This window comes from Eptatretus burgeri, chromosome 6, assembly GCF_056783735.1.
Source record: "Eptatretus burgeri isolate ZD-2024b chromosome 6, Ebu_testis_v1, whole genome shotgun sequence".
Classification (NCBI taxonomy): domain Eukaryota; kingdom Metazoa; phylum Chordata; class Myxini; order Myxiniformes; family Myxinidae; genus Eptatretus; species Eptatretus burgeri.
In genome coordinates, this window is record NC_140966.1 from 46,494,442 (window position 1) to 46,510,444 (window position 16,003).

The 16,003-nt window shown below is 45.4% G+C and overlaps 1 protein-coding gene across 2 annotated transcripts in view; it reads right to left on the bottom strand.

The window, feature by feature from the left end:
• Positions 1–12,218, bottom strand: part of LOC147024692 (annexin A4-like) — a 76,486-nt gene extending 64,268 nt beyond the window's left edge. For both annotated transcript variants that reach the window (XM_085884840.1, XM_085884841.1), the window contains exons 1-4: positions 12,064–12,218; positions 5,632–5,678; positions 2,854–2,972; positions 1–66 (exon numbers count right to left, since the gene is read on the bottom strand). The exon at positions 1–66 is cut by the window's left edge and continues 385 nt beyond it. In XM_085884840.1, coding sequence (XP_085740966.1) covers positions 1–66; positions 2,854–2,972; positions 5,632–5,659 — 213 coding nt within the window. In that variant the 5' untranslated portion in view covers positions 5,660–5,678; positions 12,064–12,218. The remainder of the gene's footprint in view (positions 67–2,853; positions 2,973–5,631; positions 5,679–12,063) is intronic.
• Positions 12,219–16,003: the final 3,785 nt, after the last annotated feature.

Consider the following 16,003-nt stretch of genomic DNA (forward strand, 5'->3'; position numbering starts at 1 on the left):
CGCAGGAGGAAAACTGCCCGGATATTGGCCACCAGGAGGGTAAGTCGTTCCACCAATAGTGTTCCACTGAGGGGCATGAAAGACAAGGAGGCAAATTATAACTTGAATTTTCAGAAAGGTTGCTTTGGGTGGACAATATTCATGTTTAAAATGCTACATAAAGTATGTGTGTATATGCTATATACAGTATCGACAGGAAAAGCTTGGTGTTGGCTGAGTGGTTAGGGTGGCTGGCTTTGGGATCTTAAGGTTCCGAGTTGAAGCCCCGTTGGCCACTGAAATAACACCAGATGGGGTTGACAGGCTGCCATCATCCTGAGGATGGTGAAATGAGAACCAGTGTACTGGTAATAGGGGCACAGCTTTGGCGGCATAGTCGCGTCCCAACAAAATGATAGCCATCCGGCTGCCATATGCAAGAAGAAGAAGAAGTAGTATATACTGTATCATCAGGTGAATAGAGCAAACTCGCTGGGAAGTGAGTGAAACGTCGCCCGAGATCGGGTCTGCTCTTGCATATTTATTACTTAAATTACCAGAGTAGATATCTTTACTTTTTGATTGGATCCACCTTTTCTTTAAAATAAAAAGAAAGGATAATCCCAACCACCCCAGTCTTATATACTGTATACATATTGTTGCAGGGATGTGAAAGGAATTTAAGGGGTTAACGTTGTAGTTTTTTCATTATTAAATCTTCAACATAAAACGCACAGTATTTTGTGGACAAATATCAAACCATGTCAAAGCATGTCGAGAAAGACTTAATTGTTAGCCTTCCATTCTGTTACGTGTCTGAGGCCCGATTATATATCTATCGCTAAGCATATTAATATTTACCCCCGCCACTAAAGGTGGACTGTGGTTATGTTTTCACCGCCGTCTGTCTGTGTTTGTGAACAGGATATCTCAAACAATTGTGGATGGATTTGGCCGAAACATGGTGGACAGGTTGGGTGTGAGACAAGGAAGAATTGATTCAATTTTGGTGATAATCCAAATCCAGTTCTGATTAAAAAAAATTTTTTAAGTGATTATTCACCATTGAGTGATAGGGTTAATGCCGATATACAACACCCAACCTGTCCAACAAATTGTGTCTGAATCCGTCCATAACTTTTTGAGATATCCTGCTCACAGACAGACAAACAGACAGCTAGTATTCAGTATCAGAGGAGGGTGAAAACATAGCCAGGAAGCGAAGAGATAAGTAGGGTAGAGAAAACAGAGCAGAAAGTAGAACAGAACAAGACAGAGGGGAAGATGGAGTTGAGGATAATGGTGGAGAAAGTTGATGGACAGGTCCAGGCAGCGAGGGTTAACATGGACGTGACCCCATGGGTACAGGACTCCATGCTGGAGGAGCCGGGGGGAAACCTGACTGCTGAGAGAGACCGGCGATTGTCATGGAGGAAGTGGGCATGCGGCTTGATGGTGTGAAGGAGGAGCTCACACAGGTAACTGATAGCTGGGTCAGAACTCTTTCCTTGTGAGGGGTTATGTGCTGGGATGCGTGTGGTTTGAAGGAGTCCACAAGTGAGCTACCCATGTGTATCGGCACAAGTGAGGGTGAGCATGAGGGTGAAAGTGAGTGCACAAGTGGAAGTGCGAGTGAGGCGAATGATGCCATGTGTGTTGGAATGGAATGGAAAGAAGGAAGAGGAATGCCAGCAGGGGAGTTGCTGGCAGTGATGGACTGAGCAGGGTTAAGGCCATAGCGGCTCTCCACAGAACTGATGGGTCCGGCTCTAGTTGAGCCGTAGGACAAGCAAGGGTGCCGCATTATGGAGCATGCATGTGTGCAGGCCCACAGATGATAGTAAGGAGCAGATGGTCGTGTCCTCTCTGGGCATTGTGGAAAGCCTGGAGTGCCTGAAGAATATGGCATCAGGCATACACGCCACATGGTCCCCAGAAGCATTGTAGAAAAGGAGTGGGCCGACAGTTAAATTTGGGGAGGGTTATGATGTGTTCCCCGTGAACCCTATATAAAGGGAGGGGGCATGAGGCAAAGTCGTTTGGTGTCGCCTATGAGCATTGGCACAAGGGTGGGGGCACTGAGACCAGTAGGATGGGGTTCCATGTAGGCCCAGTGGAGAGACCAGCTGTGCGAGACCACTCGGAATGTCGACTGAGGCTGAAGGGCCTATGTGGGGAGTCCCATGGCAGCCCGCATATGGTTTGTGGTGGCCCCATTCTTTGCATATATATGCAGCACGGGCCGTGTACCCTCGTGTTTCCATTTTCTTGTCCACTCCCTGTACCTCTAGCATCTAGCACACCACCGTAACATACCACCGCCCACTCGGGCCTTACACCGACCCACATGGTTGGGAGTTTGTACAATGAACAGCTTCCCAATTGGCAGGCTGAGAGAGTTCTCCAAGTCTTTCATTGTGCAAAGGCACAGCCCATTGTCTCACATACTTTTCCAATTGTTACCAGCATATTTCAGAAGCTTTTAGAGACATTTTAAGTAACAATACTTAACACTGACACACAGTTTACTTATGATGCCCTGAGTGCTGACGTTCCCGGGGTTTCTGCGCATGCGCACCGAGCATTCTGGGGCAGAATACATCATTTCAAAAGTCATGGATTGGTGCGTTTTATTTTTTGCTTTCAATACCCAGCCCCCACCGGTAGCAGTGCTATACAATAACATTTACATCGGGAATTTGCATGCTACCTCCACCCTGAATCCTGGAGCCAAGGATTTTTTATATTTTTTTGAATCGCTGAAAACATTAAGAGGCACACTTCGAGTATAACCACCAGCTTTCACCCCACTCCTACCAGCATTAGCACTTCATTTTGTTTCTTGAAATATACTCTGAATACAGCTGTCCATACCATTTGCCTCAAAGCATCATGGCCCAAACCACCTTGGGGACCGAACAACCCCATCCCAGGAGGGCCGGGGACTTGAGAGTTGAACCCAGCTGGGGGGACACCACCCCATCCTGGAGCACCTGAGAAATACAAAATAAGCCCATCATTAAAAAAAAAAAAATTCAAACGCTCCATAACTCTCAAGTCCCTCAGTCTCACGTATAGCTCAAAAGTAACCAGCCAGTCAAATAATCACTGATGAAAAATACTACACTGATAACATGATCATTTATAAAGTAGACAGGTTAAGTTTTAGCAAAATAACATGTCCCAAAAGTTTCATAAAATTGAGGACAAGCACAAAACAAACTAGAAGGGCACTCGGTAGAGCGCATACCTCAACCACGCTATGCCTGATTCACGAGAATATATCGGGCCCAATACATTTTTGAAATATCATGCTACACAGGAAACCCAACCACATCATGCCACACACCCAACGTGTCCACCAAGTTTCGTCCGAATCCGTCCACAACTTTTTGAGATGTTGTGCTATCTATCGCTTTTGGCCCTCTCAATGGTGAAGAATCACTTTAAAAAAATTGTAGTAGGTGGTTCCAGATCTTCACCAAAATATAATCAGTATGTCCTTATCACACACCAAACCTCCACAAAATTTCATCCGAATCCGTCCACAACTTTTTGAGATATCCTGCACACAAACAAACAAACAAACAAATGAAATTGCTCGTTGAGCAAGGAATTGCCGGAATAACTGTCATATGTCCATGATCTCTGAAAAAACAAAAACCTGGAAATCAATTTGGTTCTTATAAGTTGATAGTGCTACTGTTTAATGAGTTATAGCACTTAGTTTGGTCATGATCATAACTTGGAAGTCAATCGGACTTGAAATGGCGTTTTTATTCGCAATTTGAAATTTTTGACACGACCCCCCCCTGACATTCGGCCGCCGACCGCTAAGAAGGGTGTTGGTGTGACACCCCAATGAGACATATGGTTGGATGCAGTATTGGAAGATGCACACTTTGGATTTGGTTTGAAGTCGATACGACCATTTTAGCGGACGTTATTGCGAAAATAAGAATTTCGGTTTTTCGGTGACCTTGACCTTTGACCCAGATTCACCAAAAACGACAAGTGTCTAAGTTGGACAATGGCCGACGTCTGTACCCAGTTTGGTCATGATAGCTGAAATGGTGTGGCTGCTACAGGGTAAACAAACACACAAACAAACAGACACACACAACCGACCAACATAATTGCCGAAATCCAAAGGATTCCGACAATTAACAAACAGACAGACAGGGGTGAAAACATAACCTCCTTCACCTTCGATGGAGGAGGTAATAAGATTGAGCTTTTAATGCAGCAGGCTCACTTGGGTATATAGATTATAGTAGATCTGAGAACCAGTGTGGAATTTGGTTTAGTGTGAGGCCAATAAGTTGCTCAAAATATATCATGAAAAAAAATCGCACCCGCATCCAAAGGAAGCGGTTCAGTTTGGCATTTTTAACATGAAATAGGTAAAGCCAGGGAAAGAACAACACCCCAGTAGAATTACCATTTAGAACCTTTTATAATTACCCTTTGGAACTATTGAGAAAAAACTGAGAGCAACAAAACTACATGGCTTGGTCCATGAATCATCACCCCATACTGAAACAGAGGTGGATACTTTGAGACCTGGGAGGACTCCGTTCCACCTTATGAAACCAGCATATGGAGACAAAAACCACACTCTTTCTTTCACACACACACACACACACACACACACACACACACACACACACACACACACACACACACACACACACACACACACACACACACACACACACCTTTTGGAAAAGACAAACATAGCCACTGAGCTTGGGGCAAGTGCAGTCACTCCCCGGGGTACTCTGGGTACCAGCGGTGTCACAACAATGGTACAATCTTTCTCACCACACTCATTGGGGCATTTCCCAAGGAGGAATTTCCTCCTCCCCATATATGCCAACATATGGTGATTGCCCATGCTCTTAAACTTTTAAATGCTGAATGTCAAGCAAGGAAGCATCACGCACCATTTTGAAGTCTTTGGGATGACCGGCCAGGGTTTAAACCGCCGACCTCCTAGACCTTGACCTTGACCAGCGGATTTCCGACCGGAATTTCCGACCAGCGGAATTCGACCAGCGGATTTCGCCATCCATTACACCACCGAGTCTGATCTTGTTTGTATCTTTTGTATCCCTTATGAGTTTGTATCCCTTATGCATCAAATTAGTGGGTTTGGGGGTTTTTTCCTACTTTTCGTAATTACAATGTGGGAATCAAGTCTACGGAGAATTTCAAGCATAAAGAATCGGACAATATAGTGAATATTTTATTTGTAATTCGACCCAATCTTGAGGTTTTTTTTTTCTTCTGTAATTTATGACATTCCATTCTTTTCTGTTTCAAGTCACTGATTCCATGAATTCAATTATCGTAAGGATTTCCATGATCATGGAAAAAAAAAAATCACCGGTTTTACATCCATCCACAGTCTTGACATTTTACACATGCTGATTCTTTCCCATTCTGTTCCAGTCCGAGCCATTGTTAGTTGCTTTTGTTATTGTTCCTGTCTACATCCCTCCCCTTCCTCATACCTTCTGGTGGTGTATAAATCTGCTGACATTTTTCACTTCGCTCTATGAGCCTCGACACTCATAAAATTAAATAAATAAAAAGGCCAGTAAAGTTTCCAAACTATGAAATCACAGTGCACTGCAAAGATATTCTCACCTGGACCTGGAGGTGGAGGGTAACTCATGTTGAGGTTGCAAATCAGCCTAGAAGGAAAAAAGAAATGCAAACCTTCAACTATTTTCTTCAATACAGAAGTGTCGATTGAATACATATGAATGGGAGACAGGTTTGTGTTAAAGTGTACAGTGCGTCTCTGGTGGGGGTCAGGGGAGGGGAGCGAGATTTTGATTCGGTGCACATAAGGATCGCGATCGATTTGAAACATTGTTTTCATTTTTCTTTTGAAGTCCAAGTTTTACTTTAATGTGTTTGTGTTAACAATGTGGCATTTTTTTAATTTGCAAATTGGTCTCCACAATACCTGTTTTTGTTTGCACTTTTCTCCAATAAAAAATACCCAAGCGTTGTCATTTTGTGGCATTGGAAATGGAAAGGCTGTCAGATTTTTCAGGATTAGCAGAGACCGCTGTCCACAGGCTTCATCAAATGCACAAATGAATATGGCACATCACTTTCCCATTTTCTTTACAAAAAAAAGGCATTCAAAATCATTTTACCAAAACAGCATGAAACATCTTATACACTGTATCTGCCATGTTGTATGGAGGAGCAAGGCTCAGCATTCATAAAACTACAAACAAAACACATCTATATTAACACCAGGCAAATAATATCCCATAGGTAAATCAATCGATTTCATATATTGTGCTTTTCAGATATTCCATCGCCTTATTTGCCCCCATTGGACTCAGTCTGAAACGGGGGCGATGGATTTGGTCTCAATTTTCGTGTCCGTCCGCAACCATATCTCGGACATGTATGGACTGACTCTATTCGTATTTGGCACAAAGACAACACATGATGGTATACATATGCACATCATTTTGTTCCAAGATCAGATCAAAGATGGCAGACTGGTGGCCATTTTGGTTGCAAGAAAAATCTGACGTACTTGAACACGCCCTCAACCATTTCTTGGATATGCATTTACCGATCTTGTTCAAACTTCGCAAACAGATAACGAATGATGGTTTACAAACACACGTCAATTTTTATTACAGCGCGTGCGCTGTATACAATTGCACCGAGTTTGAAATGCCCCCGGCGTCGTCTACCACGTCTCCGGTGGGTCCGGTGTCCCCCGTCCCCCCCCCCCCCACGTGCCTCAAGACAGCCAATGACGGCCGTCCGGTAGATGCAGTGCGTAACCTCGACGGAAATGGCGACAATTGACGGAAATACCCGAGTATTTCAATGGAAATTTGTGAAACTAATGTGTTATATATGTGAAAACCATTTGATTTATTGCTTGACGGAAAAAAAAAAACGAGAAACGCTCCCCTGATGTACGAACGAACGAACGACGTCATTTCCGTCCACCATGGCATTTCGCGCCGAACGCAGAAAGCTAAGTTCTTCTTATGGCATCATTCTCTTTAATATTAGCCATAAACAAATGTTTCGTCATGCATTAGTAGTTGAAATTTACTTACAACAAGAACGGAAAAATAATCTCCTCAGATTCAACAAGAACGAAAAAAAAAAAAACGAAAACATCACGTGCAGGACAAGACCAATCGAGCTGAAGGAAATGATACTGTAACTGTACTGCTCCTGATTGGTCAAAGGACACCACGTGTGTTGTGCGGGCGGTGTTATGCACGAGGATTCCAGGCTAAGTTCTTCTTGTGCCATCATTCTCTTTAATATTAGCCGTAAACAAGTGTTTCGTCATGCATTAGTAGTTGAAATTTACTTACAATCATTCTTTTGCGGCCTCCTGCCACGCTGTATCGAACGATTTCATTCCTTCTGTTATATATAAAAGGTGCTTATCACAATAACAACAAGATTTTTACATTTCAAATATTAAGTACGCTTTTTAATTGTTTTTCAACTGAAAAAGCATAAATTGCATATTTTAACATTAGTGTACTCAATTGATTCACAACACGCGCTGTATTGAAGGATTTCACTTGTTTTTTTTTGAGATCAGATCGAAGATGGCTGACTGGTGGCCATTTTGTTACTAAATGTGTCCCCATTTCACAGACATGCATGGTATGATTTTGTTCAGACTTGGCTGTGCAGCAAAATTACTAAAACAATAGGGGCTGTGACATTGTCTTTTTTTTCTTTGTTATCCATAATACAGAACTTTCAAAATGATGTATGAATGCTTATGAACCTTTCGCGCATGCGCTGTGTGTGCGTTTTCCGTGACACTTTTAACCTGCTGTCGCTAGGGCGAAATTTGTCATTCAAATAGTCTTTCAACCTTATTTTTCAGCATTTAAACGAGAGTGGCAATTCCAAAATGGTTAATCATGATTGTTGTGCTCCTAGATGCAAATCAGACTCATGAAAAATAGGAAATATCTGTGGATGAGAGGTGTCGAGTTCCTACAATTTCCTATTAATACCAGAGAACAGCAGCACGCGCGCACGCATGCACACACACCTTTTAGCAAGAGATCGGACAATGGAATACAACTTATCTTGTGCCGCCAGAACCAAACAAACGTTACTGGTTATGTCCCAGAGATCCTCACATCATTAAGCAGTTATTTCATCATTGTACTGTTTAATTTAACTGTCTAAAGTCTGTATTGATAGATCTGCGTTGTGATTGTGCAGTTAGAAATCCCATGTGTGCCATGTTTCTCATTCCACAAGACACTTGCCACACATCTTCACACACGAACACATTTTCCTCGCAGCCCCCGAAATCATTTCAAACCACTTCATGAACACGTGACAAAAGACTGCACCAAAACCCGAGGCTCACGAGCCAGTTCTCTTCACGGGCGCCCCAAAAACCGCTCCAAACAGGTTTCGTGGGCGCCTGCAAAGGGATATCGCACCAAGAACCAAGCCGAAGGTGGCTCCTCCCATGGATGAGGCAAGCTCGAGCACAGGGAGCTTTGAAGATCCATAAGAGGGTGCACAGAGCCTCTGAGGACAAAGGGTGCAGAAAGGCTGAGAGGATTGGAGACTCAGATTCCAAGCTTGAGAGGGTTTTTGAACTCTATTGGAGGTTCGATTATTATTCACACAAACGCGAGGGTCCTCTCGTCTTTCTGTCCTTTATTCTGTCATTCCTTTTGCTTTGCTTGCTCACGTTCTTTCCTTCACTCTCCTTCGCACTTTGTAGATTCATTTCTCGTCACACCATTCGTCTTTGTCATTCATTTTTTCCTGCATCTTCCGTCTCTATCCTTTCGCTCTTTTCGTATTTCTTCACTTTCCGCCCTTGTACACCTTCACTTTCACATTCCGACGTCCAATGGATGCGTCGCTGGACCCTCTGCCTCATCTCCAGCACCCGGTCCAGGAGACGCATTAAATACGTGCCACGAGTGACGGCACTGATCTACAGGGAAACACCGGTGCCGCGGCTGTGTGAAGAGCCGAGCAGGGAGGGTTCCGGTTTCAGTCAGGATGTTGGAGCCAGTATCAATAAGTGCGAGGTGTGCAAGGGTTTATCATGTCTCCATCTGTTTTGATTTGTCATCATCTAATCATTCTTTGCCAATCACTCATCTCTCTCTCTTCCACATCGGATGCATGATCAAGTCATTGATAAGGTTCTGAAGGCACGTCTGTCACATTGGGGATAATTTGGGAATGTACACGTGTTGTGATTAATTGTGTACATGTGTCATTTCATCGTTTTCTCTCCTTGTAAATACTTACATTTTTATTGCTGTCATTAAAAGCTATTTCCTCAAGAAATGATGTCCTGACTTATTCTGTCCATTCTGATGGTGGGATAAGACTGCCGAAGCATTTGGCCAGCTCGGATTCGTTACTCAAGTTCAATCTCAGATGCAGTTATGTGATGTCGATTTCGCTTGGCCGACTGACTGGGGTCGGTAACTTAACTGCTGGCACGGTCCCCCTTTTGCCTCGCTTGACTCACCTGCACAGTAAACCAACCTTGGGCGCGAAGATCAGCCAGAGTTGAGAGTTGCAAACAGCGTCTGTCTCTCGAGGACACACCATCCTCTTGGAGTTATCCAGAGGCAACGTCCGTCACAATATATTTCTAACGGTCCTCACAGCTACCCCCCCCCCCACTCAACCCCCAAAACTATTAATCGTAAATAGTCATTTTAAAAGTATATTTTAGACTTTCCCTCGATGCATTCGCAAGCCCCAGATATGACCTGCCCATCAGTATTCAAAAGCACTCAAACCAGATATGGTGTCTCCCTCTAACTCTTTCATTGTTGGGAGGCAAACCCCAGATTTATCTCAGGTACTCTTCAAAGTATTTCTCGCTTATTTTAGAAGCTTTATAAGCCATATTAGGTAACACATCCTGTCGCGCATGCATGACACAAGTTCACCTGCCCCGATGGTTTCTGCACTTGCGCTCCGAGCATGCTGTGGTGGATTATGCCATTTTGAAAGTCCCGTATTGTATAACTGTCTCCCTGTGTCTGTTGGCTCGTCCCAATTTCAGTTTTTCAAATGTACTACCGATCTCTGACTCGTGCAAAGCCATGATTCTCTTCTATAAACTGATTCTTTCCCATTCTGTTCATCTTTCAGCCATCGTTTCCCATTTTTGTCTTATTCCTTCCTATTCACTGTACATGTCCACCTCCCTCACCCCCCCCCCCTTTATACATACACTTTGGTAGTTCATAAACCTGGAATAATTAGACAGTTTCATATATGTCACTTACTCATCCAAGAGTGTAGATCCTTATATAATAAACATAAAGACGATACCTCTAGGCACTCACCTGGTAACGGCTGGATAAGATAACCAGGGAACCACGGGTACACATGCATGACCCACAAAATATGTTATGGAGAAGAAAGTAAATGTCTATGGATTTTTATTGCATGGTGTGAACAATCGTTGGTACATCACGGGTGATTAAGGTTGGAATCAAGTTGCATTGGAAAGTGTCATTTATGAGGGGAAAGTAAATACTTCTTTGGGGGAGAGGGGGGGGGGACTCTCCCGTTACCTCCCTCCGTAGACCCCTCTGACCCTGCTTTTTAATGCCATAAATAAACTTTGGTCCATACAGTGCCTCCAGAAAGTCGACACCGCCTTATAACCTGGAATCAAATTGCATTAATTCAGACTTTTTCCACCTTTAACACATCGTAACCCACAACTTCCAAGTGAAAAACAAATTAGACGACAAATTTCAGAAAATTAAATTTTTAAAATCCCAGTGAAACACCTGGATGGTCGTTTCTCGCTGGGTCGGGATTCAAACCCAGGCTTAGACAGCTTGGAATCGAGTGTACGCATCATGTGGGCCATCCCACTGGCTCTTGGGCTATGCCACCGGCTCTTGGGATATGCCACCGGCTCTTGGGCTATGCCACCGGCTCTTGGGCTATCCCACCGGCTCTTGGGCTATCATACCGGCTCTTTGGCTATCCCACCGGCTCTTGGGCTATCCCACCGGCTCTTGGGCTATCCTACCGGCTCTTGGGCTATCCTACCGGCTCTTGGGCTATGCCACCGGCTCTTGGGCTATGCCACCGGCTCTTGGGCTATCCCACCGGCTCTTGGGCTATCCCACCGGCTCTTGGGCTATCCTACCGGCTCTTGGGCTATCCTACCGGCTCTTGGGCTATGCCACCGGCTCTTGGGCTATGCCACCGGCTCTTGGGCTATCCCACCGGCTCTTGGGCTATCATACCGGCTCTTTGGCTATCCCACCGGCTCTTGGGCTATCCCACCGGCTCTTGGGCTATCCCACCGGCTCTTGGGCTATCCTACCGGCTCTTGGGCTATGCCACCGGCTCTTGGGCTATGCCACCGGCTCTTGGGCTATGCCACCGGCTCTTGGGCTATCCCACCGGCTCTTGGGCTATCCCACCGGCTCTTGGGCTATCCCACCGGCTCTTGGGCTATCCTACCGGCTCTTGGGCTATCCTACCGGCTCTTGGGCTATGCCACCGGCTCTTGGGCTATGCCACCGGCTCTTGGGCTATCCTACCGGCTCTTGGGCTATCCTACCGGCTCTTGGGCTATCCTACCGGCTCTTGGGCTATGCCACCGGCTCTTGGGCTATCCTACCGGCTCTTGGGCTATCCTACCGGCTCTTGGGCTATCCTACCGGCTCTTGGGCTATCCTACCGGCTCTTGGGCTATCCTACCGGCTCTTGGGCTATCCTACCGGCTCTTGGGCTATGCCACCGGCTCTTGGGCTTTCTCACCAGTTCTCGAGCTTTGACGTTCATCATTAATCGCAGATCAAGAACATGAAAGATCCGTTAAACGATCAAAGACGGAACACACATCATGGATATTAAAGTGGAGACAAGACTCCCCACACAGACTAAAACGGGTCTCACAGACGTGATTGAACCTTTTTTTTCCTCACGTCACGTTGTGATCAGTTTTTTATTCGAACCGAGGCGAATCCGACCGCTTCATGCTCCTCATTTAAAAAAAAAAAACTATTTTTAATTCCAATTATCTAATCTCACCGGGAAAACTCAGCGTCTTGTTTTCTTTTGCCTTGGTGGAGAAATCACGGAAGTTTGTGGACGAGTCGATTGCGATCGTGACGTCACGGCACGAGCTCGCCATCCATCCATCCTTCCTTCCTTCCTTCATTCCCGTCGTAACCCCAGCGTTGATTGGCTGATCAAAGACGTCCCCTGAGCGGTGATTGGCTGATCTAAGACGTCCCCTGAGCGGTGATTGGCTGATCTATGACATCAGCGCAACATTCCTCACTCGACCAAGTGACGATAAAGCGCGTTGTCATTAACTACCAAGAAGCACGAACTCTTGTTCTAAAGTCGAAATTTGTACTAACTTAAGTTTGACGCCGACACGCGGTTTTTATTGTGATAGTTGTTGCTAATACATAGTTTGGTGATTCACAAAGCAATAAATAAAGGTAGTAATTAAATTTTTGCCATAATATGGGTTAAAACAAGCTCAAATGAGCTAATATCCTCATCCTCTCAATGATGACGTCATAAAAACGAATATGACGTCATTGTGATGTATCAGGTTTGCGATAAATTATCTGTGCTAATGCCCGGCTTGATTCCTGCAAACAAAATTCAAACAGCTTGCCTAGTTTCGGAGATAATGGTATAGGCGATTTCCATTAGTGGCGATATTATGACGTCACTTTTTTCTAGGAAGAATTTCCAAAATCGGAGATGGTTCCTGCCTGCGCGTGGGATTTCTGCATATACATGTAATGGCAAGTTTCACGAAGATCCGATGAAAACTCTGGGTTGTGAAACAAAAGTCAAAAAATAGGAATGACGTCATAAAAATTGATATGACGTCATAGTGATGTATCGTATGTGCGGTAATTCATCTCTGCTAATGCCCTGTTCGATTCCCGCAAACAGAATTCAAAAAGCTTGCCTAGTTTCGGAGATAATTTTTTAGGCGATTTCCATTTGCGGAGATATTTTGACGTCATAACTTTTTTTTTCTCGGAGGAATTTTCAAAATTGGAGATGGTTACTGTCTGCGCAGGGTATTTTTACATATATACGCCGTTTATGGAAGTTTCGATGAAAACTGTAGGCTGTGAAACAAAAAAGTCCACAAGAACAACAACGTGAGTAAGACTTGGAGATCCTCCACAAGGATCGAAAAAATCATCCTGAAGTTGTTTTCCGTCAGCAAGCGGCTTGCTATAGCTTGCCAAGCCAGCCGTTCCGTATTAAGTACATTGCAAGCCGCTCATCTCACTGCTTGGCAGCAAACTGAAGAGGGATGAAGAGAAGGCTTCGTCTTCGGCTCCTGAAGCTCATCTGGATCAGGAACAACAGTAACTCAACCCCCCACCCCCCCCCGCACACGCCCCCCCCCGCACACCCCTTCAGACCCTAATTCCCATAATGCCGTGCGCGCCACCATGTTGGTTGAATTCACTTCCCTGGCAACTATAGCGTCAGGAGCTCCACAATGGAGCACCTTGATCTCGTTATTCTGACTTACTGAAATGGGAGGTTACACCAATTATTTGGACTTGTTTACCTTGCCATCCAATATGGCGCCCGCTGTTGGAGCAGGATGTAGTTGTAGTTGTGTGTTGGTTCACAGGTTCCAGCAGTGACCACTATTTTTTGTGTTGGTTCGTTGGCGCCAGCAGTGACCACTATTTTTTGTGTTGGTTCATGGGCACCAGCAGTGACCACTATTTTTTGTGTTGGTTCGTGGGCGCCAGCAGTGATCACTATTTTTTGTTGGTTCTGGGCACGCACCAGCAGTGACCACTATTTTTTGTGTTGGTTCGTGGCGCCAGCAGTGACCACTATTTTTGTGTTGGTTCACGGGCGCCAGCAGTGACCACTATTTTTTGTGTTGGTTCGTGGGCACCAGCAGTGACCACTATTTTTTGTGTTGGTTCACAGGTTCCAGCAGTGACCACTATTTTTTGTGTTGGTTCGTTGGCGCCAGCAGTGACCACTATTTTTTGTGTTGGTTCATGGGCACCAGCAGTGACCACTATTTTTTGTGTTGGTTCGTGGGCGCCAGCAGTGATCACTATTTTTTGTGTTGGTTCATGGGTGCCAGCAGTGATCACTATTTTTTGTGTTGGTTCATGGGCGCCAGCAGTGACCACTATTTTTTGTGTTGCTTCGTGGGCGCCAGCAGTGATCACTATTTTTTGTGTTGGTTCATGGGCGCCAGCAGTGATCACTATTTTTTGTGTTGGTTCACGGGCGCCAGCAGTGACCACTATTTTTTGTGTTGGTTCACGGGCACCAGCAGTGACCACTATTTTTTGTGTTGGTTCACGGGCACCAGCAGTGACCACTATTTTTTGTGTTGGTTCGTGGGCGCCAGCAGTGACCACTATTTTTTGTGTTGGTTCACGGGCGCCAGCAGTGACCACTATTTTTTGTGTTGGTTCGTGGGCGCCAGCAGTGACCACTATTTTTTGTGTTGGTTCACGGGCACCAGCAGTGACCACTATTTTTTGTGTTGGTTCGTGGGCGCCAGCAGTGACCACTATTTTTTGTGTTGGTTCACGGGCGCCAGCAGTGACCACTATTTTTTGTTGGTTCACCAGCAGTGATCACTTTATTTTTTGTGTTGGTTCACGGGCACCAGCAGTGACCACTATTTTTGTGTTGGTTCACGGGGCGCCAGCAGTGACCACTATTTTTTGTGTTGGTTCACGTGGGCGCCAGCAGTGACCACTATTTTTTGTGTTGGTTCGTGGCGCCAGCAGTGACCACTATTTTTTGTGTTGGTTCACGGGCACCAGCAGTGACCACTATTTTTTGTGTTGGTTCGTGGGCGCCAGCAGTGACCACTATTTTTTGTGTTGGTTCACGGGCGCCAGCAGTGACCACTATTTTTTGTTGGTTCACGGGCGCCAGCAGTGATCACTATTTTTTGTGTTGGTTCACGGGCACCAGCAGTGATCACTATTTTTTGTGTTGGTTCACGGGCACCAGCAGTGATCACTATTTTTTGTGTTGGTTCACGGGCACCAGCAGTGACCACTATTTTTTGTGTTGGTTGGTGGGCGCCAGCAGTGATCACTATTTTTTTTGTTGGTTCGTGGGCGCCAGCAGTGATCACTATTTTTTGTGTTGGTTCACGGGCGCCAGCAGTGACCACTATTTTTTGTGTTGGTTCACGGGCACCAGCAGTGACCACTATTTTTTGTGTTGGTTCGTGGGCGCCAGCAGTGACCACTATTTTTTGTGTTGGTTCACGGGCGCCAGCAGTGACCACTATTTTTTGTGTTGGTTCACGGGCGCCAGCAGTGACCACTATTTTTTGTGTTCGTTCGTGGGCGCCAGCAGTGACCACTATTTTTTGTGTTGGTTCGTGGGCGCCAGCAGTGACTACTATTTTTTGTGTTGGTTCGTGGGCACCAGCAGTGACCACTATTTTTTGTGTTCGTTCGTGGGCACCAGCAGTGGCCACTATTTTTTGTGTTGGTTCGTGGGCACCAGCAGTGACCACTATTTTTTGTGTTGGTTCGTGGGCACCAGCAGTGACCACTATTTTTTGTGTTGGTTTGTGGGCGCCAGCAGTGACCACTATTTTTGTGTTGGTTCGTGGGTGCCAGCAGTGACCACTATTTTTGTGTTGGTTCGTGGGCACCAGCAGTGACCACTATTTTTTGTGTTGGTTCGTGGGCGCCAGCAGTGACCACTATTTTTTGTGTTGGTTCACGGGCGCCAGCAGTGATCACTATTTTTGTGTTGGTTCACGGGCGCCAGCAGTGACCACTATTTTTTGTGTTGGTTCACGGGCGCTAGCAGTGACCACTATTTTTTGTTGGTTCGCGGGCGCCAGCAGTGATCACTATTTTTTGTGTTGGTTCACGGGCACCAGCAGTGATCACTATTTTTTGTGTTGGTTCAGGGGCACCAGCAGTGATCACTATTTTTTGTGTTGGTTCACGGGCACCAGCAGTGTCCACTATTT